The 26,624-nt window shown below is 41.0% G+C and overlaps 2 protein-coding genes across 3 annotated transcripts in view; one reads left to right on the top strand and one right to left on the bottom strand.

Moving 5' to 3' along the window:
- The window catches only part of LOC138617643 (E3 ubiquitin-protein ligase NEURL1-like), a 33,177-nt gene extending 25,434 nt beyond the window's left edge, over positions 1-7,743 (top strand). The window contains exons 5-6 of the mRNA XM_069692800.1: positions 2,351-2,530; positions 3,290-7,743. Of these exons, the coding sequence (XP_069548901.1) occupies positions 2,351-2,530; positions 3,290-3,534 (425 nt within the window). The 3' untranslated portion in view covers positions 3,535-7,743. The remainder of the gene's footprint in view (positions 1-2,350; positions 2,531-3,289) is intronic.
- A 3,195-nt stretch (positions 7,744-10,938) lies between these two features.
- Positions 10,939-26,624, bottom strand: part of LOC138617642 (SH3 and PX domain-containing protein 2A-like) — a 50,829-nt gene continuing 35,143 nt past the window's right edge. The window contains exons 8-14 of one of the 2 annotated variants that reach the window (XM_069692798.1): positions 20,755-20,868; positions 18,561-18,644; positions 15,784-15,901; positions 15,342-15,670; positions 15,158-15,207; positions 14,043-14,162; positions 10,939-13,842 (exon numbers count right to left, since the gene is read on the bottom strand). In XM_069692798.1, coding sequence (XP_069548899.1) covers positions 11,914-13,842; positions 14,043-14,162; positions 15,158-15,207; positions 15,342-15,670; positions 15,784-15,901; positions 18,561-18,644; positions 20,755-20,868 — 2,744 coding nt within the window. In that variant the 3' untranslated portion in view covers positions 10,939-11,913. The remainder of the gene's footprint in view (positions 13,843-14,042; positions 14,163-15,157; positions 15,208-15,341; positions 15,671-15,783; positions 15,902-18,560; positions 18,645-20,754; positions 20,869-26,624) is intronic. The other variant, XM_069692799.1, reaches the window with a different exon arrangement.

The raw sequence follows: 26,624 nt of genomic DNA, 5'->3' as shown, positions 1-26,624 counted from the left end.
GTCATTTTGTCCGCGTTATCTCAGAAACCGAGAATTCATCATTTCGTGAAAGATATTTAATCAATGATGTCCTACAGTTCCTCATTGCTGAGGGTTTACATACTTGTTTCTGTCTGTGCTCTGCTATAAACCTGAAGCTGCTGTAATTTATGTGTGTGAAAGGGGTCCTCCTAAATGAAGAGGCTAGAGAATTATCACTCGACTCTGCAGACATTTTGTCATCCTTCAGCATATTGTTTTGAATTTACTGTACTGGTAAAAATGCTTTTAGTAAATTATACTTGCCACTTTCTGAGAGGTATCATATTTTATAAAAGAAGCACTGTGCTTCATTTTTATTTTTATTTTTGACTAATGACTATGTCCCAAATATAGTTGGCATATCTTGTCTGCAGGTGTTCTTGCAGACTGGTCTTGTATATAGCCTGAGGTCAATATCCAGGGCAAAAAAGACTGGCACCAAATGATGCTGCTATTTCAGCTCATTGCTCTCAGTGAAACAGTAATAACTGAAAGCAACTCATATGATTACATTGACATTTTTATCATTTCAGATCTTCTCTCATCTGGACTTTGATGGCAGAACAGTTAGAGAACTATATTCAGAGAGACTTCAGTCAAAAAAATAAAGCTGAAACACAAATAAACTAAGAATATGAAAGGTTAGGGAGACTATTCCCCCCAACATGCCCGATTTAAATTACACCCATGTGCCCTGCACAAAACGGCTGAAGGTAGCAACTTACGGTAGTTGGTAAAGAACAAGATATTTTCTCCAGGAGTTATGGCAAAACGGAGCTAAAAGGAGTGAATATCAGCTTCTATTCAGCAGACTAATGCTAATGCTGCTCCATAACTGCTGAATCTGTAAAGAAGCAACTGTTTGTTGTTGTTGTCATGTCAACTTAAAAGACAACATACTTCATCTCTATATTTGATAAACAAGTGTTGAGAGCTGTACACCTCCTCAACCATAAATAAATCTCCTGCACTTCCAGCATAGCTAAAGACATGCATACTCATAGATGCAGAGACAGCAGTAAATTCATAATGCAAGAGACGATGAAAGGTACCCTTGATGAAAGGGTGCATGAATAGACATGAAGGTTATCCATTCTGCCTTATTAGAGTTCACCAAGACAGTTATTCACAGCCAAGCTGCCACATAGGTCAGTTGTAAGTAAGTAATGGAAGGCTGTCTAAATGCTACAGTATGCATACGTACTCCTCTATCCACTCTAAAATATAATAAAATGAATAAATAAATAGATGACTCTGAAAAGAGTATCTCGGCAAAGTGGTACAATCATCAATCCCAGCACCAACCTTAAACGCAAACACATTATGTAAAAGGTTCACCAGAAGTCCTGTGTTTGTGCAGACTTTGCTTCATCCGCTGATTTCTTTGCAGCAAACTGTCTGTTGCACGACTAAAAAGCTTCTATGATTTGTTTATGTAGGCTGAAACTAAGACAGCGGTGGTTGAAGTGGTCCAAGGAAAAGGCACCAGAATTCAGGGCATTGGATCAGAGCACGTAACTCCAGTTATGCAACAAACTGTATACATTTTTGTGCTGGAAGCAGACCACACTTCTTTTTTTACTTTTACAGTATTTTTCAGGTTTCAGTGGTTTCTTACTTCACAGTGGCACTTTTGGGAAAATTTGGATGAGCAAATTGGGGCACATGACGTAAACCACCAATATCAGATAATCTAACACATGGAAGGACGGTGGTGCCAAGTAAGGGACCGGCCCGACTATGTAGCGGCATTTCTGCCATTGTCAGCTGAAGGACAATGTTTAAACAACCATGCCGCATGCCTGCCAGCCAGACGGGATGAGAATTTGTCTGTCTGTGGAAATGGGGGTCGGTATTCTCGTCTGTGAGGAGAGATGAGTTGCCAATACGAGAAATGATGCCAGAGCCGGTGGTTATGGGCTGCGGATGGGGACGGGTCATATGGGACAGACAACAGATAGTCTGTGGAAGTGTTTTGTATCCTACCCAGAGGGATCATGGGCTCATGAAGGAGGAAGGAAGAGAGGGGGCGGGTAGACTACATCAACTCACAGGCCCTTGACTCACTCACACACACCCACACGCAGACACGGTGGACTCGCAAGTCATCTGCTTGGTGATAGAGCAGATTTAATGTGAGTGACAAACCTCGAGAGAGATGTAGCAAGACATGTCCTCTCCTACATTTGCTAATTATCTTCTCTGACTAACTTGTCAAAGGCGTGAATGATGTTTCCCACGTGAAAGCGTTGTATTTGGCTCGTTTGAACCCGGTTACTTTAATAAACTGATGTACATTGATTAATCTATGTTTCCTCTCTGTCCTCAGGCTCGTCTCTGCACCCAGATCTTCGAGGCCCATCAGTGCCCAGCTCCCCATCATGTACTCCCAACACACCCACAATGCTTTGCAGTGGCAACTCGGAGTCCAACCTCAACAATCCACTGAACATCAACCTCAATTCAAGCCTCAACTCCAACTACCACATGCTCTTTTCTTCCTCCACAGGTTTGTCCAAATACTCCTTTCTCTTCTCTGTTTTATTCTCTTATCTTTCGTCTCATTTTGTTCCCCTGGGTATCTTTTTTTGTCTCAATAACCAGTACATCCTCACGGTTCAGGGAAAATATTTGATAGAAAGTGCACTGTAGCAGGAGATTCACCTCATCATCCCTTCCCAGTGAGAGAAGTTTGTTTCTCTTGTAATGACATCTTTACAAGCCAGGTCTAGAGTTCAAGTATTTACACAGGCTGTGATTTTGTGCACAGATTTTGCCTCAATTTTTTTTTTTTTTTTTTTTTTTACAAAATGTTAATTTCTTAAAATGCAGACATGCAGGAGAGCAATACAACAGCCAGCAGCTCACAAACACTGACTGAAGAGCACCAAGACATCAGCTCACGATGTGCATGTTAGCGCACGAAGCAAATATTTACCTTGGTGATGTAAGGCAGTGATCCACAATATCACTGTAGTCCCAAGCTGCAGACAGTTATGACAGGAAAACTCCCGACACATAATGGCAGCAGTAGGAGTGATGATTACAGCGTGAACACAATTATTCTTGCATGAAGTTGTCTCGAAGCTTCATTAGCGGTAAAAAACAGAGGGCAGAGTACTGACAGCTTAAATAAAAGGCGCATTGGACATATGTTGTATCCAGCACAGTGTGAGTGCAGCAGCTCAACTGTAGCTGTCTGCCTGGACTAGCGTGAAGGTTTCTCACATTTTTAGGCAGTTTTTCATGTTGCTTTCTCTCACCTCAGGTACAACCCCAAACTCTCCATTTTCCAGCCATCCAGAGTCACCTACCTTCCCATCCTGCTCCGGCTCGTGGAGTGACGAATGCACCATTTGCTACGAGAATGTGGTGGACACAGTCCTCTACGCCTGCGGTCATATGTGTCTCTGCTACGACTGCGGCCTCAAACTCAAGAAGATGGCCAACGCGTGCTGCCCCATCTGCAGGAGGACAATCAAAGATATCATCAAGACCTACCGTAGCACGTAGGCTTGTGTCAGATAATGTCGGGCTCAGCTCGAGACATTGTCAAAGCCATGTAAGACTTTGTAAAGACACAGCACAAGTGCTTTTTTGTGTGTGGAATCTGGCTCAGGTACTCTACAACAGGACTTTATACTCGATCATTAAAACATTTTAATTATCTCGTGTCGAATGCACAACTTTGGAAAGCTCACAGTCGTTCTAATGAGATTAAAACCATGAAAAAAATACAGTGTAATCAACAGAAACAGAATTTGTGCAACTGCACTAACAGGACAACATCCCACCTTGACCCACTTCTGCCGAAGAGAAAGAATAATCTGAAGAGGCATCTGTCCTACTTCCTGTAGAGTAGCCCTTCATTCTGCTGGTGATGCCATCGCTGCTTCCTAGTTTCAGGAGAAGTGAAATAGTCCAGGGCTGCGAAAAAAAGAAGGATAATAAATCTGTGGTTTCACCAGCTGCTCGTCCACTTCTTGTCAGGGAGCATCGGGTCAAAGTGTTGTTTTAGAAGAAGAATCAATTATCTGAGAAAAAAAAATCCAGACAAGATAGTTTTATTTGAGATTTCCAGAAGGCTTTTCAGATACCAGTGAGGAATGAGTAGAAAGACAGAGAAAGAGGTTTTTGTGGTGAAAATGCTCCTCCAGCAATAGTACACAATGAAATGCCCCCCCCCTAAAACATAAAGGATAAAGAAATCCTTAAGGGAACTGTGTTGTGTAATAAATGAAGTGCTTTGCTGAATATCTCACCCTTGCTGTGCTTCTGTGAACCACAGACTGTGCAGAAGGGTCAAAAACTAAAGTGTAGATGTTGTCACCATAGAAGGTCACGCTACCGGTGAACGAGGATGTAAATCAGTGACGAGGGAACGAGGGAGAAAGGAGGAGAGAGGATGTTGTATGTTTGGGAATAGAGGCAGGACAGGAAGGAGCATCTTTGCTGTGTATCTCTCGAAGTGTAAAGAAAGTGTTTACCCACTCAGACATAGCAGATGCATCAGATGTTCGCATGGAAGCCTCCAAAACGGCTGGATGTCTGGCCTCTTGGCGGCCGTCCCACCGTCTCTGGAGGCTCAGTAAGCCTGCTGGATGCTGTAATTGCACAAAAGTCATCCAAATAAACACTGGTGGGCAGTGAGGTATTTTCAAAATGCTGAAAGAGCACATTAAGATGATGAATTAACCTCTTCCTCATTGCAAGAAACCCATGAAATCCCATGTAAGTTACAGATGGCTCTGCTTACTTCAGGTTACGCACTTCTCTTTTGTATGTATATCAAATTAAAACATGAATATTTGCTTTCAGTGAGGATGTATTTATGCGCATCATGTCTACAAGTGGACAAAAACTCACACGTGTGCAGTCAGTTACAAGGTTGTAGCTTGTTATCGTGTGACATTGTGAGAATTTAATTTGCATATCAGTTTCTGAGTGCTGCTTTCCATCTGTAAAAGCAAACTCCAAGGACCTTTTCACTTGATTTAATCTAATGCATTATGTACTGCTTTGGGTTCTTAAGAAATACAAGATATTTTCAGGTGTTATTTTGGCCTTGCTGAAACATTACATAGCCATTGTTAAAGTAGTGATTTGCTCTCGAGGTATTGAAGCTTGTCATCTCGTCACTGAGGAGGGAAAATTAGCAGTTACGTTGTATATCATTTGAGTGATGGTAAAGTTTTCTTGTGTGCCTTTAAAAAGAGAAGTCTGGACAAACTGGTGTGTTGGGCTCCTCACTGTGAAAACCTGGAGGAATACTGAGGTTCATTTTCATGTTTAAGTCCCTCTTTCTTAGCTGTGATGTCTCTTGACGTGAGCAGTTAAAACGACACAACCTCTCGATACAAAGCTGTCGTGTTTGGCTTGGAAGCAAACACTTCAGTGTGCTTAACATCAGTGCGTACGGTCATTCACTGCTGAAGATGTGTTGTTTAAAAATCGCCTCGTCCCCTCTGTTACTGCATTGCATAATACTGGAATTTAGTTGTGAGGGCTGAGACATGCTCAGCTTTTACGTTTCTACCTGGTTTTGTTTTTTCTCCTGACCAAATATGACCTAGCAGAAATAAAACAGCGCAGAACACTTGCAATAGAAAAAAAAAATGTTTTCAGGAGTGTAATATTAACTGTATATTATGAGGTTTATTTATTTTTAATGCTACTATAAAGAATTATCACTGTTTTGTTTCCTATGTGTGGCTATAGTGTCCAAAATGTAAGAATATTGTTTTATTTCATGGTTGCATAGTCAAAGACTAGAGAAAACTTCCCCTAAAGGCTCCGTGGTTGTATCTACTGATTTTCAGTTTGACATTTTGGGAAATGCTTTTTCACTTTGTTGTGGAGTTAGGTAAGAAGATCAATACTACTCTCCAGTGGTCACAAGCACTGTACTGAGCTGAGCTACAGTCTTGATGCAGTCAGACTTTCCAAATTATTATACTTCTACTTAACGACATTTCTGAGAAAAAATATTATACTTTTTACTGCTCTACATTGATCTCACAGGTGTAGTTTCCAGTTCCATCACTGTTTACGTAAAGCGCTAATAATTTTTAAACAATTACGTATCAAAGCAGATCATTGCAGTACACAGTAAGGGCACTTTTTTATTTTTTTCTCTATTCATTGTTGACAACAGTGTTTGTCCACCAACAAATATCTAGTATTTGTTGAATTTATGCTAACCTCAGATATTCAACCAGATAAAACAATCTAATTGTCCAGTTTCTTAAGAGTTCATATGAAAACGGCTCACAATTGGTCGGCCTATTGCCATAACTTCCCGTTTACGTTTCAAATTAAAAGCCTTCTGGCATTTCATACATTGTTCAGCCATATATTAGGGTAAATATACGCTGTGAACATCAACAATATCTATTTTAATTCACTGTAGAAATTCAGATTGTAACACTTAATGGATTGCTGATACACATGACAACACGTGGGACAAGGGAGTACTAGTACTTATATTTTCCACTTCATACATTGTATAAAATGATAATGTGAAAACAATACAATGGCTAAATCTGCAGCTCCACTTGCTTTATCGAGATTTAGAGCAACTTCAGCAGCTACAAGGTTTGCAGAGACCAAAAATAGAGTTATAAAACTTGCATTCATCAGGTAGGTCGAAACACAATTCCAGATGAAAGATAATGTTGCCCCACAACTGTGTAAAACAACTGTTTGCTTAGATGCCACACCATGTTAGAACTCGTGGCCAAAAATTAAAAAAAGAGAAGCTAGTCTTACAGCCGGCGAACTCAGTTTAGCATGGAGCTTCTGATTCGGCCTTTGCCATCCTAGGAAAAAAAAAATGCGTAAAACAAATCTCATTTCCGGTTTCCGTTACGAATCGGGCATTGGCCGGAAACAGGAAACAAAACATCTTACCTGCTCTGACTCCGCCCGGTGACCGATGTACTCCAGCTAAATTTGGCAAAAATATATTCTGGTAACATGGCAAATTGTCACCTTTACGCTTGTATTTTAAATGTGCGAGATATATTACTTCAGCACAAAGCCAGACTAGATGTATCCGCTTCGTGCCACATAGGTTGGTGTCAAATCTTTAAAAAAAAAAAGGTAAAATTATATTTTGCCCTACTTTAGCATATTGAAGTTGTGTCGTAGTGAGTAGGTCCATTGATTCCGCCTGTTTGTCCAAACGTGACCAAATATTTTCAGTCCAAACAAAACAAAACCAGCAAGTAAGTGAAGGTGGGAATTTTGGAGAGAGAATTGACTTATACCTTTGGTTTGCTGGATTGGAGATTTCTATTAGTCGTAAAAAAAAATCCTTCTTTGTGGTTTCTGAATTTGATAATTATGTTCTGTTTGGTAAATAAAAATTAACTCTAAATCAGTAGTTTCACTCTGTGCCTGTTATTATTTATTATTTACAGAGGAAAGTACATCACCTATTTGGTTCAAGCATTTGATTCAAATTGCAATAAAAAGTGGAAACTGACCATTTCCACTTCACTGCTACTATCCTTTTTATGTTTTATGCGCAGCGGAAAACTGAAGTCAATGTTGCACAGCTGGGGAATTATTGTCATTACCATTTTCCTAAAATGTGCATGATACAATTTTATGATCGATTTACATCTCATGCAATAAAAATTCAAACGAGCAAGAGTTTGAGAACAAAAAGGCAGCAAACATCTTTTACAGTGCCACTCTTGACTAACACCTTTCCATATACCATGTTAATAACAAAGGCAAGGGCTTTTAGTAAACAGCTATAACTCACAAAGAAATTGTTTAGAGTTGTGGTATGTAGACCTGGCTAGAGTGAACATCATCTGTTATTTACTACCCTGCAGGCCTGGCTCTAATGCAGCACTATTTTATGCTGCACTCCAATAGGCACAAATACAGCCCCATGACGTTTGGACATGAAACAGGCCAAGTCTTCTCAGAGGTGAGAGGGAAATACACAACCAGGGTCTGTGAAAGTGACATGAATACAGTATATCTCGCCGGTGTCTGTGTACGCACAGACTTTCCACTCAGACCTCTCAGTGAACCTGGCTGCCGGGCCTTCTGAAGGCTTAAGGGCTTGGCAGACTTGTTGGAGCTGTGTTGTGATATCTCTTCGAGACAGCTGTTTGGTCAAACACACACACACACACACACACACACACACGTCTATAAGGTATCAAATTTGTATTCCAAAAAAAGCACGACACTATCGATTTTGAATTTTAACTAGACATCAGACAGCCTGAGTTTGTTCCTCTGTTGTATGTAAGGCTTTAAGCTTTTGGTGTTTGGTGTGATGTAAAATCTTTTCTTCAGTCGGATTTGCGGCGTCGAGGGACAGACTGCAAGAGCAATTATATTAAAAAGTACAACTTTGTTCGCAGTCTGAAATATCAATTGAGAGGTTTCACCCAACATTATCTAATTACTGAGTTGATGAAGACCTAGGTGAAGGTTACTGTGATGCTGTGCTTGATCTGTACAGAGATGCTGAGTGCTGCTGCCCTCCAGTGGCCAGAAATATGTCCAGCACTTCATGCACAGAACAACCCTCAGTGCAATGTGTGATAAGGGTCAAATAACAACGGACACATAGTGATGATCATTTTTTTAACAGAGGAACCAACACATTTAATTTTGACCAGGAACTGGTTTAGATTCTACTATTTTTGTACCGGCATTACTATTTCCAAACTATTTTTTAGCAATAAAATACACAAAAACACAAAGGTTTGGCAAAATACTTCCTAGCAAGGGCTTAAACTCACATCTTATGTACTTCATCCATTTCTTCAGCTATCAAACTGCTGTTTTTTTTGGGTTTTTTTAAAGTCAACGATCAACCTCCACATTCAATTTAGTTTTATTTTTCACCATACATGAGACAATGACTGGCACGCCACCTTCATATTTAAAGTTATCACCGTCCTTATCTCACCTGCACATCTTGCATTTTCTGCTTCTTCTTCTTTCTTACCCCTGCAATTTATCCTTTGCATGCACAAATTATTAAGTGCTTAAAACATAAGTACAACATGCTAGCAAACACACAATGACTTGCGCACATCTGGTAGATATTCGTGTAACAAGAATGATGAAAAGACACCCACAATTAGTTGTGAGCCAATCATAGCAAAGATCTCAGAGGAGGAAACAGCCACTCAAAAACTCATGAAAATTGGTACACGCGTGTCTCTCCCGGCAAAAAAATTTGTATTTTAGTGGAGTCGCGAGTGGGCGTGGCCAAATGGCTCACCAGCGCCCCCTAAACAGATGCCCCAGCGGCTACATTTACCCACATGGCGGAAATGTGTATCACTCCGAGATGTACAAAAAAGTTCCAATGCACCATTATGTCAACTCAACAGGAAGCCCGCCATTTTGAATTTAGTCAGCATTTTTGGCGATTCACATATGTTGTACTTTAACGAACTCCTCCTACAGATTTTGTCAGACTGACTTGAAATTTAGTCTGTGCACTCTTAACATGTTTGGAATTAAAAGATATGAAAATAATTTCTTTTCGTCGAACGGTGTGCCCGTGGCGTGTCGTCCAAAATGTGACCCAAAAGTCATTTTTGTATATAGTATAGCCAGGGCGATGCGGCTAAGTTTGATGTTTTGCCGTGACACAGGAAGTTGATGTGTAAGGTTAAACGATGCTCCAAACCTCACGAAACTTTGCACATGCGTCAGGCACCAACTTTCATGATTTTTTGAAGATGTTAAAGCCGCCCAAATTTTATTTCTATTTTTTTAAGAATAAGGAACGAGATAGAGAAAAAAATGTAAACTACAAGCAGGACTATGCGGACCCTTGCGTGCAGCATGTCGGGGAGCCAACCCGCTGGAACTCCCCGACCCGCTGGATCCCAGACGTGCAGGGTGCGAACTGGTTGCAGTTTTAATTCACATTATATCCCCGTGGGCTGTAAATCTTATTATATTTTAGGCACCAAATCCAATATATAAGCAATATGAAGTGTTTAATGCTGGAAAACTGCACCAGTGTTGTGATTTGGTGTTTCTCTGATTATAGCTGAAGATGACAATTTTGTAGAAAACAACTCTGCCGTGGTAACTTAAACTTTTGCCTTGTCAGGTAATGCTAAATTAGGCTGCCCAGCGACTACAGATTCAAAGCCATCTACACCTAAGTCAAATGCGCAGGTTGTGCTGAAGTAGACTGGCTCAGTGCTGAGGATGTGAGAGGAAGGGAACGCCAGGCAATCCAATGAGATCTCATTTATTCGCATAACATAATCTAGCTGGTCAAACACTTCATCTGTATTGCACATACACAGATGGGCAATTATACTAGCTATAAACACATTCAGTTTTGAGATATTTTACTTATTCTGAGGCAGAAAAGAACCTTAGAGGCATGACATTATCAGTGACTATGGCCTGTGATAAGTTTTCATTATATTGTTTATTATACGCCACATTAATTTGCAATTAATTCAGATAATTACTCCCTCAGCACATCACTTTCACACGGAGTAGAGGCATCTAAATATATTTGCAACACTGAAGGAATTGGTCTAATTTGGGGTCCAGGGCTTCTGAAACGATGTCTCTTTTGTAAATGCAAGCCAGTAAAAGTGCAGCCCAATGTTTCACCTTTCCTGTAATGGGTTTGAACTCATTACAAACAGATCCAAAAAAACAAAAAATATATATATATTTTTTAAAGAATTTTAGGGGCATTAAATATTGTAGCAATGTCTTATTATATAATTATCATTGATAAATCATGTTGTTTTTTTTATTAATAAGAACATCTGGAACATGCAGGGTGGTGTTATTGAATCTTGAGTCTAGGAAACACTAGAGGACAAAACCTGATGTGTGGACAAACAATAACTAACAGTGATGGGTTGCTGTTTTTTTTCTTTTTTAAAGAAAGTACTATTTATTGTTCAAAAGTGCATTTATTAAAGTCATACTTTTGGCACTTCAGTTATCCTCACTGGTCACACAGTTAACATAAAACAAAAGTGAGCATCACCAAGAAAAAAGGAGTTGCGTCAAATTTACTGCCCAGCAGAAATTCAAAATGTTATTAGGATTAATAGAGCAGTTCAGTTTAGAAATATTTAAGCAGTTTTGAATTTTTTTCTTTTCTTCAGTAAACATAGAAATAATAATAAAATAAGTATTAGTATAATTTTTCAGTAATTAATAAATATAATTTCACTAATGCTAGAGTTAGGTTTTAATTTTTTTTTTTAAATCAGGGGAGCTCATCTGTGATTGTTTTTAACTTTAAGGGAAAGAAAATACTGTGATGATCAGAGATGCTCGCATTTTGTTTCATTAGGACAATATTACACAATAAAATGGATAAAATACTTCACATAAAAATGACATACAGTATAAAGAGATATAAAAAAAAACAAAAAAACATGCAGCACCAAGATGAGACTAACACAAAGCAGCTTTGGCAACAATGGAGATTTTCTTTAAGGAAAGGAGGAGAAAAGGGTTTAATTTCAACAGCTCAAGGCATCGTCAGTATAATGAATCATTTCAAACATGCAGTAAGCTTTAAATTCTTAAGAAGTGTTTAAAAATTACATTATAAACTTACAAAAAAGGCATCAAGGAGTTGACACATAATGACATCTTAATTCAAGTTAAAGGTAACCGCTGGAGAATAAAAAGTCTCAGGCACTGTATCATGTAGACTCATCTATCAGACGTCTCATTTCATTTCAAAGTTACAATTTGATGTGGCTGGTTGTTTTGGCACAGGTACCGGGTAAGGTTTCAATCCTGACTTAACGTCTTAGGGTTAGCCTTTTTTTTTTTTTCACAAAATAAATGGATCTGTCAGAGTAGTCTTTACACGCATGTCCAGAGTTCTGCCAGCTCCACACATGAGTGCTAGGGCTTTTTCTCGAGGTAATTTGAGGGAACCCATCCTTTCCTCGGTCTGCCATTGTCCAGAACCTTGCAGTACCACCAGCCATTGGGGTTCCTTTCAAGAACCTCCAGACTCGTCCCCTCGGGAAATCCCATGGTCTCCTCGTCGCCATGGTAATCTGCTATGGAGAAGTACACCTCTCTGAGGTTGTTATGGATGATGTGGGGCTTGGGTTTCACGGTGGATACAGGGAGGGCATTCTTTTGACAGCTGAGGCCGAGGGATTCAGAGCTACCGGTACCGGATCTGTTCCTGTTGGGGAGTGCTATGTTGTTTGGTGCCAGGCTGCGTGGCACAGTGCCAAAAGAGGCATTGCGTCGCACCGTGGGGCTGGCGCGTGGGTGGTCTGTTGAGTTGAGGGACTCGTTTCTCCTGAGAGAGCCGACAGGGCTGGGACCGTCTCTGATTGGGGCTGAGATGAAGACAGACTGAGGTCTGACGACCTGCTGCTGTTTGGTGCTGTTCTGCTTTAGTGAGCCAAACAAACTGGTAGGTTTTGAGAGGCCACCTGGAGGCTTAGATGGGATGGGTGGGGTGACCTTCTTTAGGTTTTGGTTGATGTTGTTCAACGCCCGCACTCTTTGTTCGTTCTTCTCCAGGCTGTTGGACTTGCTGAGGCTTCCAGGTTTAGTCGGCGTGCCATCAGATTCGGACCCTGCCATGTCATCTTGTTGCCTGACAGGCTCCAAGTAGTAAGTTGGAGCCCAACCCTCGACATCTCCCCAACGGATATACCACCAGCCACTTTCCTGCTTCTCAACCACTTCCACCTCCACTCCAGCAGGAAAGCTGAGCTCAGACTCTTGGAGTTTCTCGTAGGGATCTGTGGTGCGATACAGGCTACAGCCTTCCAGGTCAGAATCACCCCGGCTGCCTTTGGAATAGATTGAGGAGAGATCGGATGTGCTCTGAGAGGAGAAGGAGTCCTCAGAGGAAATGACTGAAGCTGTCTCTGAATCCTCACCTTTAGTTTTGGTGCCGTTCTTCAGCTGCCCTGTTGGTCGCAGCTGTCTTCTCAAGGTGCTGATGTCCATCTTCTCTGCACTGGACGCCTTGGCCAGCTGTGGTTTGGGCCTCACCATTGGCCTCAGCTTAGAGGAAGACTTTGTAAAGAAGGATGCCTTGCTTTCCTCTTGGTCTTTCTTAGGTCTGGACAGATCTGGGGTGGACTCAGTGGAGGCGGATTTAGGACTGGATGTCTCCTCTGCTTTGGTTGAAAACAGGCTCCCATTCAAGTCGATCTTGAGCTTGTTACCTGCAGGTCTCCATCCACCTGATGATGGGTGTGCAGTCTTGCCAGTTTCTGACGAGACACTTGTCTTGGAGGAGTTTGAGTCTCGGCTGCACTGCCTCTCTGGGATCTCCCTGAAGGGCCGGAAGCCGTCATTCTCATAGATGCACTCCTCTTCGCCTTCAGCCTCTACCTCTGCCTCGTGGCCATCTTCAAATGACTCACCCATCTTGAAGGAGGCACTGTGGAGCGATGAAGCTGGAGAAGGCTTGGAGGACAGATGAGATCCCCTCTCAGAGGAAGTGTCCTCATTCTTTCCATCCACCAAGGAACCTTCTCCCCTCAGAAACTCAAACTCTGACTCCAGGTCCAGATCGCCTATAGCAGGGACATCATATTCTGGCTCTTCATACACTGGCCTCCCAGGAGACACAGGAGACTCTGGGGCCTCAGACCCAGGGCTGCTGGGAGGTGCAGTTTCCACGGAGTCCTGTTTTTTGACCGGCGGAGCAGGGGGTGGAACTTTTGGACGGCACAGGGTGCTTGTTCTGCGATTCAGGTTGGGCTTTTTACGTTTGTCAATGTAGGAGCAGGGAGCCCAGCCCTCCTTCTCTCCTATCTGGACATACCACCAGCCGCCAGAGTTCTTCTCAATGACCTAAAATACATGTTCAAAAAGAGTTTAGTCTTTACGAAAGGCATTTTTATACATTTCAATTTGTTTTAGTTTTTATCTTGGAGAAGGCAGAGGTGTTTCTGAGCTATGATGAATAAACTGAAACAGCAAGAGAGAAGTTCTTGGTGACAAAGTTTATGATCATCATGTTCCTGAAGTTTAGCTTGAAAAGTAGAGCTTACCTCTGCTTTTTGTCCTCCATTGAAAGTGATGCCATCAGATATACAGGACTGGAAATCTGCAATGGTGTAATACTCTGCTTCGACTGTAGGGGGCTCTGGTGGGGAGGGCAACTGAAATCCCTGAGCACAAATGAGATCGACATTGTTAAAACTCCTTGTCAGGTGAGGAAAGTACATTTACTACATTTACTCAAGTACTGTGCTTAAGTGTAGTTATGCAGTAGTTGTACTTGAGCACCTACATTTTATGAGGCTCTATATTTGTACTCTACATCATGTTACATTTTAGGTGAACATATTGTTCTTTTTACTCCCCTATATGTATATTACGGCTATTGTTAATATCATTTCTTTTTAGTTTAACATTTTACAGTAAAAATCAAATGGTCTTACAAAATACAGTGCATTGTTACAGACTAAACCAGTTTCTAACTTGCCCTTTGGCCCTTTAAAATAAGAAAAGTTTTTTGTTTGTTTCGTTTTCCATCCCCAAAAATGAATTCAATGTTTCTAGCAGATCTTCTTTTCTATCTGATATTCATTAGCAACAAAGTAGCCCCACCTCCACTATCAGATACAACAGTAAAATGATGCTTGTATATTGATGAATCAATATGAACGGACTGCATAAATATTTCAGTCAGAGGCATCGTTTTACTGTAAAATCAGTACTTTTACCTTTGATATTTTAAGTACATTTTCCTGATGCCTGTGGTTCTTTTCTTTTTTTATGAGTACAAGACATTCACTTGTAATGGCATAAATTTGCATTCATATAATTAAAGAATCCGAATACATCTCCCACTACTTGTTGTTGTGTGTTCCTAAGTGTCTGTATGAAGGGAAAGTCACCAATAACAAAGTCCTGCGCATGGCAATTAACTGGAGAGAAAAGCCATACTAACATTTAGCCTTTGATCTTTTTCATTGAAGATTTTGTTTGGTTTGTTTTTGAACCACGAACAAAAGTAAACACCACACACATCTATTTAAAATTGCCCATTAGGGGATACACATGTATTAGCTCCCTTTTCCAACTCCATGATCTTTATCAACCAGTAAAAAATACTAGCTGAATGTTTAGAAGGATGGACGGACCCATCAAACACTCTTACCAGGGTTGCATCTCTCCGAGGAGGAGGTTTTTGCCTGAGAACGGGAGAACCTGTGAAAAAAAAAAATCATAGAGAAGAAAAACAGTTGGCTACATTTAAAAACAGATTTTTATAGATTGAAGCAGTATGTGTCTACATTAGCAGATTCTCAAGAAATTACAACATCCATAATGACATGACTGACCAATTTCCACCCGATGTGGAGCGATGCGGGCAACAGCCGGCGAAGGCGGCTCAGCCTTATTTTTTCCATCCGGCGCGGCAATAACAGGACTGGAGTCAGCGCAGGGCATCGGCAAGCTGATCTCCTTCTTGGGGACCTGGGGACTCTCTAGGACACTTTCCGCCTGCACATCTTTCTCACTCAAGGCTTTCTTGTTGAGCAGGTTGCTGATCTCCATGATGTTTCCAATAATCTCCACTGGGCCCGTCACAGTCTTCTTACGGGGAGACAAGTCATCCTTTACCTTCTTGAGGTAAGAGGCTGGAGCCCAGCCCTCTTTATCCTGGTGCCTATGAAGTAAGTTGGAAGAGAAAGCGAAAAAAAATCATTAACCTTTTGTAATGAAAGAAGTAAAAAAAAAAAAAAAAAAAAAAGCGTTCAGAGCAAGTGAGCAGAGGCCTACCTGATAAACCACCAGCCTTCCAGGTTCTTCTGAATCACCTCCACAATGACTCCTTTCTCAAAAGCAATTTCATCTTTGCCCTGGCCCGCGTAGGGCTGCACTGTTACGTACTTCTCTTCTACCAAAGCCAAAGCAGAGAATGAGATTTAAGGTGAGATTTTGACAGCTGAGACCTTTGAAAACAAAACAATCACTGGAGAGGGAAAAGAGAAAGTGGTGTATATTCTATAAACTTTATATATTCATGTTAAACTTATTCAGTGAACAAATAAGTAATATGACATTAAGCAGCAATATATAATGATGGATTCTCTTGTGATACATTGGCACCATTTTTGTGATATGATACTGGAGCAGAGGTGTATCTTTCTTTAATATAGACTGAATCTGCTTTCTGCCAGTTGGTTCTGCTGCCAGATGTGCAATTAGATGTGGTGTGTGCGTGTGTTGTGTTCAAAATGTTCTTTGGCAGATGAAATGTGTCTATAAATTTGTTATGAAACTGAGACAGCTTTATATTTCAGTGACTAACTACAGGACATCATTTATTCTTGCCTTTAAGAAATAAATTATGCCATCGTACCAGGACATATTTATCCATTGTTACTAAGATTATATTTCATACTTTGCTAGACAATTGTCTAGCAAAGTATCACGGGAAAAAAAATAAAATCATTTGGTTCATTATCATGAGCAATGCCTTGTGACAGTATTGGATTATGAGTTCCAGTGGGATTCCCAACACAAATAAGGAGCTCTGGGGCGCCCTGGTGGCAGATGATAGGTTCACATTGTTTCAAACCTGCCTATTACTCAAATCCCGACATGTGCATTGAAAGCACTGTTGGTCACGAACATTTAATGCAAAGAGATCTTTCAATGTAACTGATGGGGGACAAAATAGTCCCATTTCTGTGCAAAACATAACTCCAAAGTTCAGGTCAAGCTAATTAAAGTATATTCACTGTCTGTGAGAAGAGGAAATTTGGCACCAAAGTTTGAAAAACAATGACTTGATTTGACGACCTCAGACTGCTTGAACCTCGTATTAGCTCCAGCTGGACTTAAGAATACATTTTTGCATGAAATGATGACTTTTTCCCCCGACACTTAGATTGAAAGCACTTTAGGGAAAGATCTTTTTGCATTGAGTGTGGACAGGAGGAACACTCAAAAATGCTTTCAATGGAGATATCAGCATGTGAGTATTTTCCTCTCACTTCCTGTCATCTCTTTACTGTCAACTATCCAATAAAAGCATAAATGCTCAAGAGGTACTGCTGCATATTCTTCAAAATGTAGTGGTGTTGATCAAGAGAAACAACAGCACATGAGCCACACTCTTGTCCTTGGCCTTTTGACAGGGTGCATCTACGAACTCAGCACGTAATAATGAGCTCAGGCACCACACTCCCATGAGGCCGAGGGGCAGAGCAAAGTCATAATTTCCTGTCATTATGGCAATTCCTGTCTAAACACAGAAAGCTCAGGGAGAAGAGGTGTGTTTATAAAAGGAGAGGAGGACATAAAACGTGCCGTTGTGTGTGTGCTGTCCTGCCAGTCAGTACACAGGAATCAACACTGTGGTGACAAATTAGTCCATTTTTCCTTTTCTCCACCCTTTTCCAAGGTTGTGCTGGAGCTGAATGGCTGTGGGATAATGAGTCCCTTTACTTGCACAAACTCCACGGGTAAAGATTATTTCTGTGTGTTTTTTTTTTCACTTTTCCTGGTTCTTCCGGCCTCTTTGTGTCGGGGCTGGTAGATCGTTTTCCTCTCAGCAACCTCTTGCAAACAGTATCCAGCGGTGCAATGTAGGGAAATTCTGAATCAGATGTTATGTTAACCACAACATGCATCGCCTGCATCAGTGTTATAAATTATTCGTGTGGAGTCAGCAAAATATCTCTCTCTTTTTTCCTTTTCTTTTTTTTTAAAAACAAAGCAGTCATAGGGTGGAAACAGCTCTCTCCACTCCGGAGAGCAGCATGCGCTGCCAAGCGCAAAGTTTGGGCTGAACTCAATAGCTTATCCCCACTCCTCTGTCAGAAATCCAAATGCATCTCCTGTATAAAAAAAATAAAAAATAAAAAAAAAGCTTTGGACTTGGCAAGAAAACATGTGCAAGTTTGTGCCTGAGAATGTGACTTTCTTGCTTAACTAAGTGAGAGATTATTAAGGCTCTTTGTTTATCTGTCCATACTGGTTGCTATCTTTGACACACATAAATGTCTGTTTCTGCCACACTTTGCTAAAACACACACCCATTAGGAAATCTACATGCACGCTTCATTTGCTCATAAAAAGCAAAATATGGCTCTAAAATGCAGCATAAGACATTCCAAAGTCTATTACACAACTACTTTCAGATGAGTGGGTAGCTTTTTTTTTCTTTTTTCTGTGACTGGTTTTGGCACCCAGTGTATAATTATAACGAAAACGCTTACATGGAGCAATTTTGTGACGTAATTTGAGTTTAGCATCAATAATTGGTGCATATAAAGTTGCTGATTTCACCTTTGCTTTCCAGGCTTGTTTCGTATTAACGTCAGTTAGTGGTTAGTTGTGGTGGATTTGTGGCTCATAATAAATACATTTGCTGGAAGACAACACAGGGATGCAAGACTGAACAAATGTGTGCACGTGGAGACGGACAAGTGGAGTCACGTGATAAGAGACAATAAAAAGGACAGGGTGAGGAGAACAATAACAAAGGGAGGGACGAGAGGAGGGAAAGGAGGAGGGAGGGAGGTGATGCAGCATTTATCTCAGTTCACCTCGGCTCTGCTGCCGGCTGATGACACCCCCCAACGTCCATCTCCGGTCCAGCCTCTTCAGATGAGCCTTATGTCGCTTAGTAACTGACACACACACACACACACACGGCGACCAGATGACAACAAACAAACAAACAAACAAACAAACAAACAAACACGGAGACATGAAGAGCGAGCACAAATGTTACACAAACACACAGCACATGAATGATGGGGAGCCCCATTATTAGCTACGAGGAGGACATGAAAACAAGACCACAAAGAAAAACATGGTGGACAGTTAAGAGTGGATTGATGGAGGTTACAGAGGAAGTGTTCAAACCAAGACATCTTCTCTGTGGCTTGTAATTAGAATGCTGTTAGCATGGTTTTTCCATCCTGTTGTCTTAGAGCATCTGGGACACATACTGCTGCTGCAGGAATGCCATCCAATTAATAGAGTAGCTGAGGGCTCAGCTGGTTGGACATGTGCGCTTTCAGAAGGACCGTATTTTATAGGTAAAACAGTGTCTGTATGAGTGTGGTATCAATTTCCTTAACTAACTCTCTGCCACTATATTTCCCAAAAGTAATATCTTTATTTGCATATAAAATATGAGTAAAACAAGGAGAAAGTGGTTGTGTGCACACTAGTATCAGATAAACTCACGTCAGAAACTGCCTCAGCTTTCAACGTGTCTCCTTCTTCGACTTTTCAAAACATGTATTACGAAATCTAGTTTTCCAGAAATTAGTTTTTTCTTCTGTGACAATGGGGTGGCACAGACTGCTGAAGACCACAGAACTGACAAAGAGATGCCTTCTGAGTTTCATGCCATTCCCATGACGGACGAGACACATAAACACTAATTACACAGACAGATTGTTCTTCCTGAAACCCCCCTGGCAGTAAACAAACCTCCAGCTATCTCCAGCAGAGTGGGAGTGTTGGGTGTAGACGCCTGCCTTCATGTACGGTATGTGTACATTTGTGGTAAGTATATATAGTTATACTGTATATGTTGTTAAAAAGTGTATTTTGTGAGTCCAAATGGGGAGAAAAGGAACGATTTAACATATTCAACATGTTGTAACACAGTACCACTGTTTAGCCTCATTTATTCTCTCACTCCCTCCTTACTTGAGTCATAAGATATACAACACCAAGGGGATCCTGGGTCCAATTGTTACAATAATTGTACATTAAAAGATGTTTGGCCAGAGTGGTGGAAAATTTTCATGTTTGTTTGGAAGTGTAATGTGCAACCTAATCATTTCCTTGCGTCCTGTTTTTGTTGGGTTTTGTTTAACACAAAGTTGTATAAATCTTAACAAATACGCTGAAGCTGCTGCACAACCTGTCAAAGCAATCTAAGTCTGAGTAGGTGACACTAATTGAGCTCTATTGATCTGAAATTAAAGTGTTTTCTCCACTAATATTGACAATGCTTGAGGAGACAGCTTGAGCCGCTCGTAGACAGCCTGATAACTGTATCTGACAGGTCTATCAACATGATCGGACGGCATCTGCAGCCTGTTCTAGCAAACCAGACTCTACAGAAGTGTGTTTGCGATCAGGGTTTTGGATGCTGCTCTAACTCCACTAAGCTCACGAAACTTATCAACGAGGATCGCTGATAAGTGTTGGTGTTAAGCAGATATTGTAGACATCATGGTTGAGCTTTCGTCAGTTATAGTTTTAAGAACACGACTCATGAAATATTACGTTTTATTCAACACTGCCGATGAAAACACACGTCTCTTTCATGAGCTCACTCCACTTAATATTGCACTGTATTGCTCCTGTATAGTGCGTTACTGTACAGCACATCACTTCAGAGACTCCTCCTTGCTGTTTACCCAGGTCTGAATCTACACTCTGTTAAAGCTCTGCTTATGATGGCAGGCGGACAGAGAAGGGTGTTCACACCGGCACAGGCTGAGCTGTTAGTGTGAGCCGGCAGTGGTGTAACGTGGCCGAGTTTTCTCCATTTTGTCACAGATCAAAGCCTGAGGATTGAGGGCATAGGTGGTATCTGTGTGTGTGTGTGTGTGTGTGTGTGTGTGTGTGTGTGTGTGTGTGTGTGTGTGTGTGTGTGTGTGTGTGTGTGTGTGTGTGTGTGCGTGCGTGCGTGCGTGCGTGCGTGCGTGCGTGCGTGCGTGCGTGCGTGCGTGCGTGCGTGGGCAGAGTCAGGAGCGCTTGAGGTGTCTTTACCTTCCCCAGCTTTGGAGGCGCCCAGCTCCAAGTCATCCCGCGTGCCACTATGGGAGTTGAGATAGGTAGCGGGGACCCAACCCTGCTCCTCTGCCGTGCTGACAAACCACCAACCTGTGGAGACACGCAGAAGATGAAAACCAACAGGACAAAGTAGGCCACGCAGATGTTTAACAACCATATAATTCAATGCACAACATAGCAAGATGCAGTAGGTGTAGCCTAAATTTTTGAGTGTTAGGAATTAAAATGTCTTCTGAGAATACTTGTTGAAATTGTGCAGATGAATTCAGGCCTGTGATAAGATTCCCTCCCCCAAAAAGTGCACATAATAAATCTCTCACAAGACAGATGAAAAATTACCACAGATGTATTGATGTGATTGTAGATCTTCCAATTTGGCTTCACACCACACTCAATCCCTTTTCATCCATTTAGTCATTGAGGCTTTATTTGACAAAATCTCTGAAATCAGAGCGATGAGTGGCAAACAAACATGAATGTGAGGAACTTGATTGTGTTGCCAAGTGAATCTGTAACAGGGCCAGCACCTCCTGGCTGTGGCCGGACATGTGACGAAGGTCGTGTTTGACCTGCGTTTAATCAGGATCAGTCATGACTTCAGTGGACAGGATGCTGCTGAGGTGCTTTTTCTGGCCAAAATATCCATTTGCAGTGTTGTAGCTCATGTGGCTGGATATGACAGCATTGCTCTACATAACAAATGGCTCAGCTGGAGAGGAACACATGCAAAGCCCTGTTTCCCTTTAAGTGAATGACGTGCATAGGATGTACTGTATAAGTCCATGTGTGTACAATCAGGCAGTTCCTCTCGGCATGTTGACAAAAGTCCCCTCGAGTTTGTAAGGCTGAGTCAGCGCTCTGCGAGAAGCCTGAGTGACAAAACTGGCAGAAAAACTGTCGTATATGTCGTATACACACACACACACACACACACACACACACACACACACACACACACACACACACACACACACACACACACACACACACACACACACACACACACACACACACACACTATTTGTTGTGGTAACGGGAATACAATATGGCTGACAGCTGTCTGGACGACCCATAAAGAGGATTGGATTGTTCCATGACACTTTCACAGCTGCTCCAGAACTCCAGTGTACATGTTATCTACACAAGCGGTGTGTTATGATGTATTTTAGTCGCACACAGTTAATAAAAGGAAGCAGAATATCTTATCATGGGGACAGAGGGAAGATGTATTGCATAATTAATGATATGACAAAGGGTAAGGCAAAATCTCAGGATGCTAATGTGGAAATAAGCGCAAAAAGATGTAGTAAATCGAGTTATGATTAATTATGTCCTTCATTTTTGTGGTCATGCATCACAGTCAGATAGGTAGTGATTAAAAATCTCTACAGATTAGAGGAGGTTATTAGAGGGGTTGGAGGCAGACAGAAAAGTATACATATAGTTATTTGTATCTGTGTTGAAACTTTTTCTGTTGGATCTGCTTCACATGGTGAAATTATTTCATTACACAAAACTTCCCATGCACACCTGGTGGATCAGGGCATCTTATCTCCAACCAAAACAAACCAGCAACAAACAAACAAGTCCTCTAACTGCTGTTATTGTCAAAGACATGGCTGTCATTGATTTCTGCAAAGATGAGCAAAAGATTTGGAATCAGATCACTTTCTTGAGCAGTCTCACATAGTTACGGTTATAAAAGCTCAATAATTGATTAATGTTGGCAATCCCAAATTCTGACGACTAACATAATCATATCGACTCCCCGGCCATTTGACTATCTGTCCAGCAAATTAAACTGGAATCCTGAAAAACAACAGATGTCCTGCTGACAGACTAATGCATAACTTTCTCAGAGGAAGCAATAACAGAGAAATTCTATCCAGACCTTCTTTTGAGACTTTACATGCAATCTCTATGATTCATCTGAAGATGATTTATTTAATTGATGGACTTGCTGAGCTGCATAAAAAAAACAGGATCAGCTATACAGTGGGGTTATTTTGCATAGAGTTAGGGAGGGTCCAGATAGGAGGATGTTGTTTGGCTCCAAGCAGCGTGCTGGCCCGGACTCAGGGACGTAACAAGCCATGTAATGTGCTCAGTCTTTGTACCAAAGCTTTGGCTTAAGCAAAACCCCATGGCAATAAATCAGGCAGAGGCGGCAGGCCACAAAAAACACAAAATGGTATCTACAACATTCAGAACCAAAGCACTTATAAAACATTTTTTTTTCTTTCCACAGTGGAGTTATATAACTTGTGAGAGTATTCAAATATATTATCTTTGATTTGATATGAATTACAATGACATCTTAATTTCAAATTAAGTTAATCAAAATGTTGTAATAGTTCATTACATCACTGGAAACTTTTAAATAAATCTGACATGTTGTGTTTAATGACCAGCGAAGGGAATAATCAAATGCATTAATGGTATATTAAATTAAATCGAGCATTATACAGAGAGGTCAGCTTGGAAAAAGTTAAAAGGCTGAAGTCAACTCAATAAAGGAAAAAGATCCTTACATTTGCAAATTGCCATTTTCACAATGACTTTCCAGCAGAGTGGAAATGTCATGTTCGCTTTAGCAAACTGACACTTGATAAAAAAAATGAAAGCAAATATGAGAATAAAGTGTTGGAATGCCGTTTACTTCATTCGTCTGTAACTTTGAATATGCACACAGCAAAGACACGCTGTCACCTAAAAAGGCCTGAGGATATATAGGCTGTCACTAATTGGCTGAGAGCAGCCCTGCCTGTATTTTTCAACCATCTCTCCATCAGGCAGGTGCTTAGGCCGAGTTCACCGAACCTCAAAAGAAGCAATAAAAGTGACCTAAAAATGCACACACGCAAGTGCTGATTTCCTGGCCAGCGCAGGTTTATATCGGACAGGTTGCAATTATGTGAAATATAGGGAAAGAAAACACAGCCTCATGTCTTTCATGGCATGCATTCACAGAGAGACAACTCCATAGTCGATGTATACAGTCAACACAAAATGACAGAAGTACAGCTTTCAGATCACATGTGACGCACATGACCTCATTCATGTTGTGTTTAAGGCTTTCAAATGAAACCCACCTATAATTGTCAAATATCATGACTCCAATCTTCTGGAATATTTTTCTGTGACGATGAACGTGATTCTTAACTTTTCGATAACTAAAACTTCCTTTTTAACAAGGCTATCATTTTTACATCATTCACAATGACAAAAATCTTCAACTGAGGTCGTTGCAGAAGAAACAGCTGTTTTGTGGGACTCCAGCTGCCAAGACAGTGATTTTGTAGAATTACGCAATGCCTAACATTTCCATGAAATCATACTGATAAGTCTGCATGGTTTTTTGAAATATGTTCGCTGTATGACCTAGAAGAGTCTACAGACTACAGAGATTTTAATCCGCAACTGATTTTAAATCTCTAATCTCTGTTATCAGACAAAGGCTCGAATGTAACATCACAAAGACACAAGATGAGCTCAGAGTAATGAAAAGCAATGGTAAAATAAAGATAAAACTTCTGTGAGGTGATTGAAGGAAGTGGTGGATTCGACTGCTGAAAGGTGAAATGGCAGATAATGGAAATGAGATTAAGAGAGTAATGTGCTCTGTCTTCCTCACTTCTGACTATCTGTACAGATGTGGGAGAAATGAATGAGGCAAACATACCTTATGGCTGGAAATGTGTGCGTGAGAGAGACAGAGCAAATACACATTACAAAGCTACACCTGCGTCTTTATCTGTGCTCGTGTGTCATCTCTTGTTGTCTTTGATCGGCATATGTCACAACCCACTTTCCCCCCTGTCACCCTGCCTCGCTATAAAAAGTAAAAAATCTTGGAAAGCTGCTGCAGGGCTTCAACCACAAAGGAAAAAAAGAACACGGCCAAATGCTGACTGGTAATACACTTTGCTAAACATTATTCAATGTTACGATTATAGCTACTTAGTCAACGTCCAGAGTAAATCAAGAAGCTTTTAAAGTGTTTCAGCAGAGTTTAGTTTTGTAACCCTCGCCGATTGGGGTCAGTGGTTACATAAGAGAATAGCTGAACCCACAACCCTCTTGGGGAGATCTCGTATAACACCATCACGCCATAGGATCAAGACCACAGACATCAACCTCACATTTCACAGCCTCAGAAAGCAGGAAACTGAACAGTTTATCTTGACAACACTGTTGTATTGCACCACTAAGGACATCAAGAGAAACCGGATGTTTTAAACAGAGGACAAGTTGTAACTAAGTTTATACTTCAGCATCCTGCTGCGGGGTGCAAAACTCTGCTCATATCAAATTAAATATCTGCTTGATTCCAGTTATTTCCATCTAACCATCCATCCACCCATTATCTCCACCAGCTTTATCCTGAACAGGGTAATAGGGGCGCTGGAGCCTATCACTTTGGGCAAAGGCAAGGTACACCCTGGACATGTCGCCACTCCATCACAGGATTTAAAAAAAAAAAAAAAGAATTTCAGTCTAAGTTAAACAAAAGTTTGGCCTCTCTGACCAGCAGTAATAACTTCTGCTTTCCAGCAGTTCGTTGGGTCACGCTGTGTCTTGACAGGTCCAATAGGTTCCAGTTAACAAAACAGTGTGGCATAACCACTCATAAAATGTTAAGTTGATGTTTTTACACTTCAGTTTTGGGATGGATTAATCAAAGCAGATATAATGTGTTAACTAGTGAACTTTAGAGGTGCTGGTTGGTGGATTTTTCTTACAGAGTCAGGCTAGCAGTTTCCTCCGGTTTCAAGTTATCATGCTAAGCTAAGCTAACCTGCTGCTTGCTGTAGCTTCATATTGAATAGACAGATGAAGGGAGTAAAATAAATGTTCCCATCTTATTGCACTAGTAATAAGCATATTTTCAAAAGTGTCATTCTTTTAACTAAATTTAAGCAATTGATTCTATAAGAAAAGTCAATGTTGTATGCCGAATTACAGAACTGAGAAACATGTTTCTCTCATATAAACAGATGCTCTTTCCAAACTTTCATGGAGCTGTCCTCATAGTCTCATTGAACTTATTCTACCCCTGCAAGTGCAGATGCAGCAGACAGACAGTTAATAAGAGCGGATAGTATTTCTGAGCTCTATACAGTATATACAGCCATCTGGAAACTCTATCAGCTTTAAGACCCCTGCTTCATTTTTACTGTAATCAATAACAGATTCTCAGCTGCAACAAAGTAACTTCATTTATGCAACTTTGGTCTTTTCCTAAGGTGAGCGGAGAACCTGTAAAACAAAACTGCAATCGATTCATACAATCAATCAATCTGACAATCTAAGCATTGGGAGACGTAACAAAGTGTGACATTACTGTGCCCCTTAATGTCCGACTCGTCCCCACAAATGTATCAGAAACAAACAGACCTGAAACTGTATTGAAATTTGAAATTAACCTTGTTTTGCGCTTCGAAGTAACTCCTCGCGAAATATTTCTACACATCTAGCATGAATATGAGAACCCCAAATTCAGCAGCACGAGGAAGCTTCTTTTTTTTTTTTTTTTTTCACGACCTGAAATGATGAGGAATGCAGAGGTTCAGCAGTGCTGCGGACATCTGACACCACTGTTGAGTACAGCAGGAGAAAACCCCATTCATTTCCAGCTTCTGTATTTATTAACAGTAGATCCTGTATCAAAGCACAAGGGGGAAGGCATCCAGCCCAGCACACACTTCCAGTTTTCATAAAACACTGGGTTTCAATTACTTGGGTGGCTCTGGTACGAGGACGGGTGGGGGCGGGGGGGCAAAAACCGAACAAAACGACTTTCAAGAGCTGATGTTGACCTAAGGAACAACCTGCACTCCCTCCCT

This window comes from Brachyistius frenatus, unplaced genomic scaffold, assembly GCF_029030835.1.
Source record: "Brachyistius frenatus isolate BFR_SWC_R1_liver_20210118 unplaced genomic scaffold, ASM2903083v1 Contig_13, whole genome shotgun sequence".
Lineage (NCBI taxonomy): Eukaryota > Metazoa > Chordata > Actinopteri > Embiotocidae > Brachyistius > Brachyistius frenatus.
Note: the sequence above shows the minus strand (reverse complement) of the source record. Positions and strands in the feature narration are given on the sequence as shown.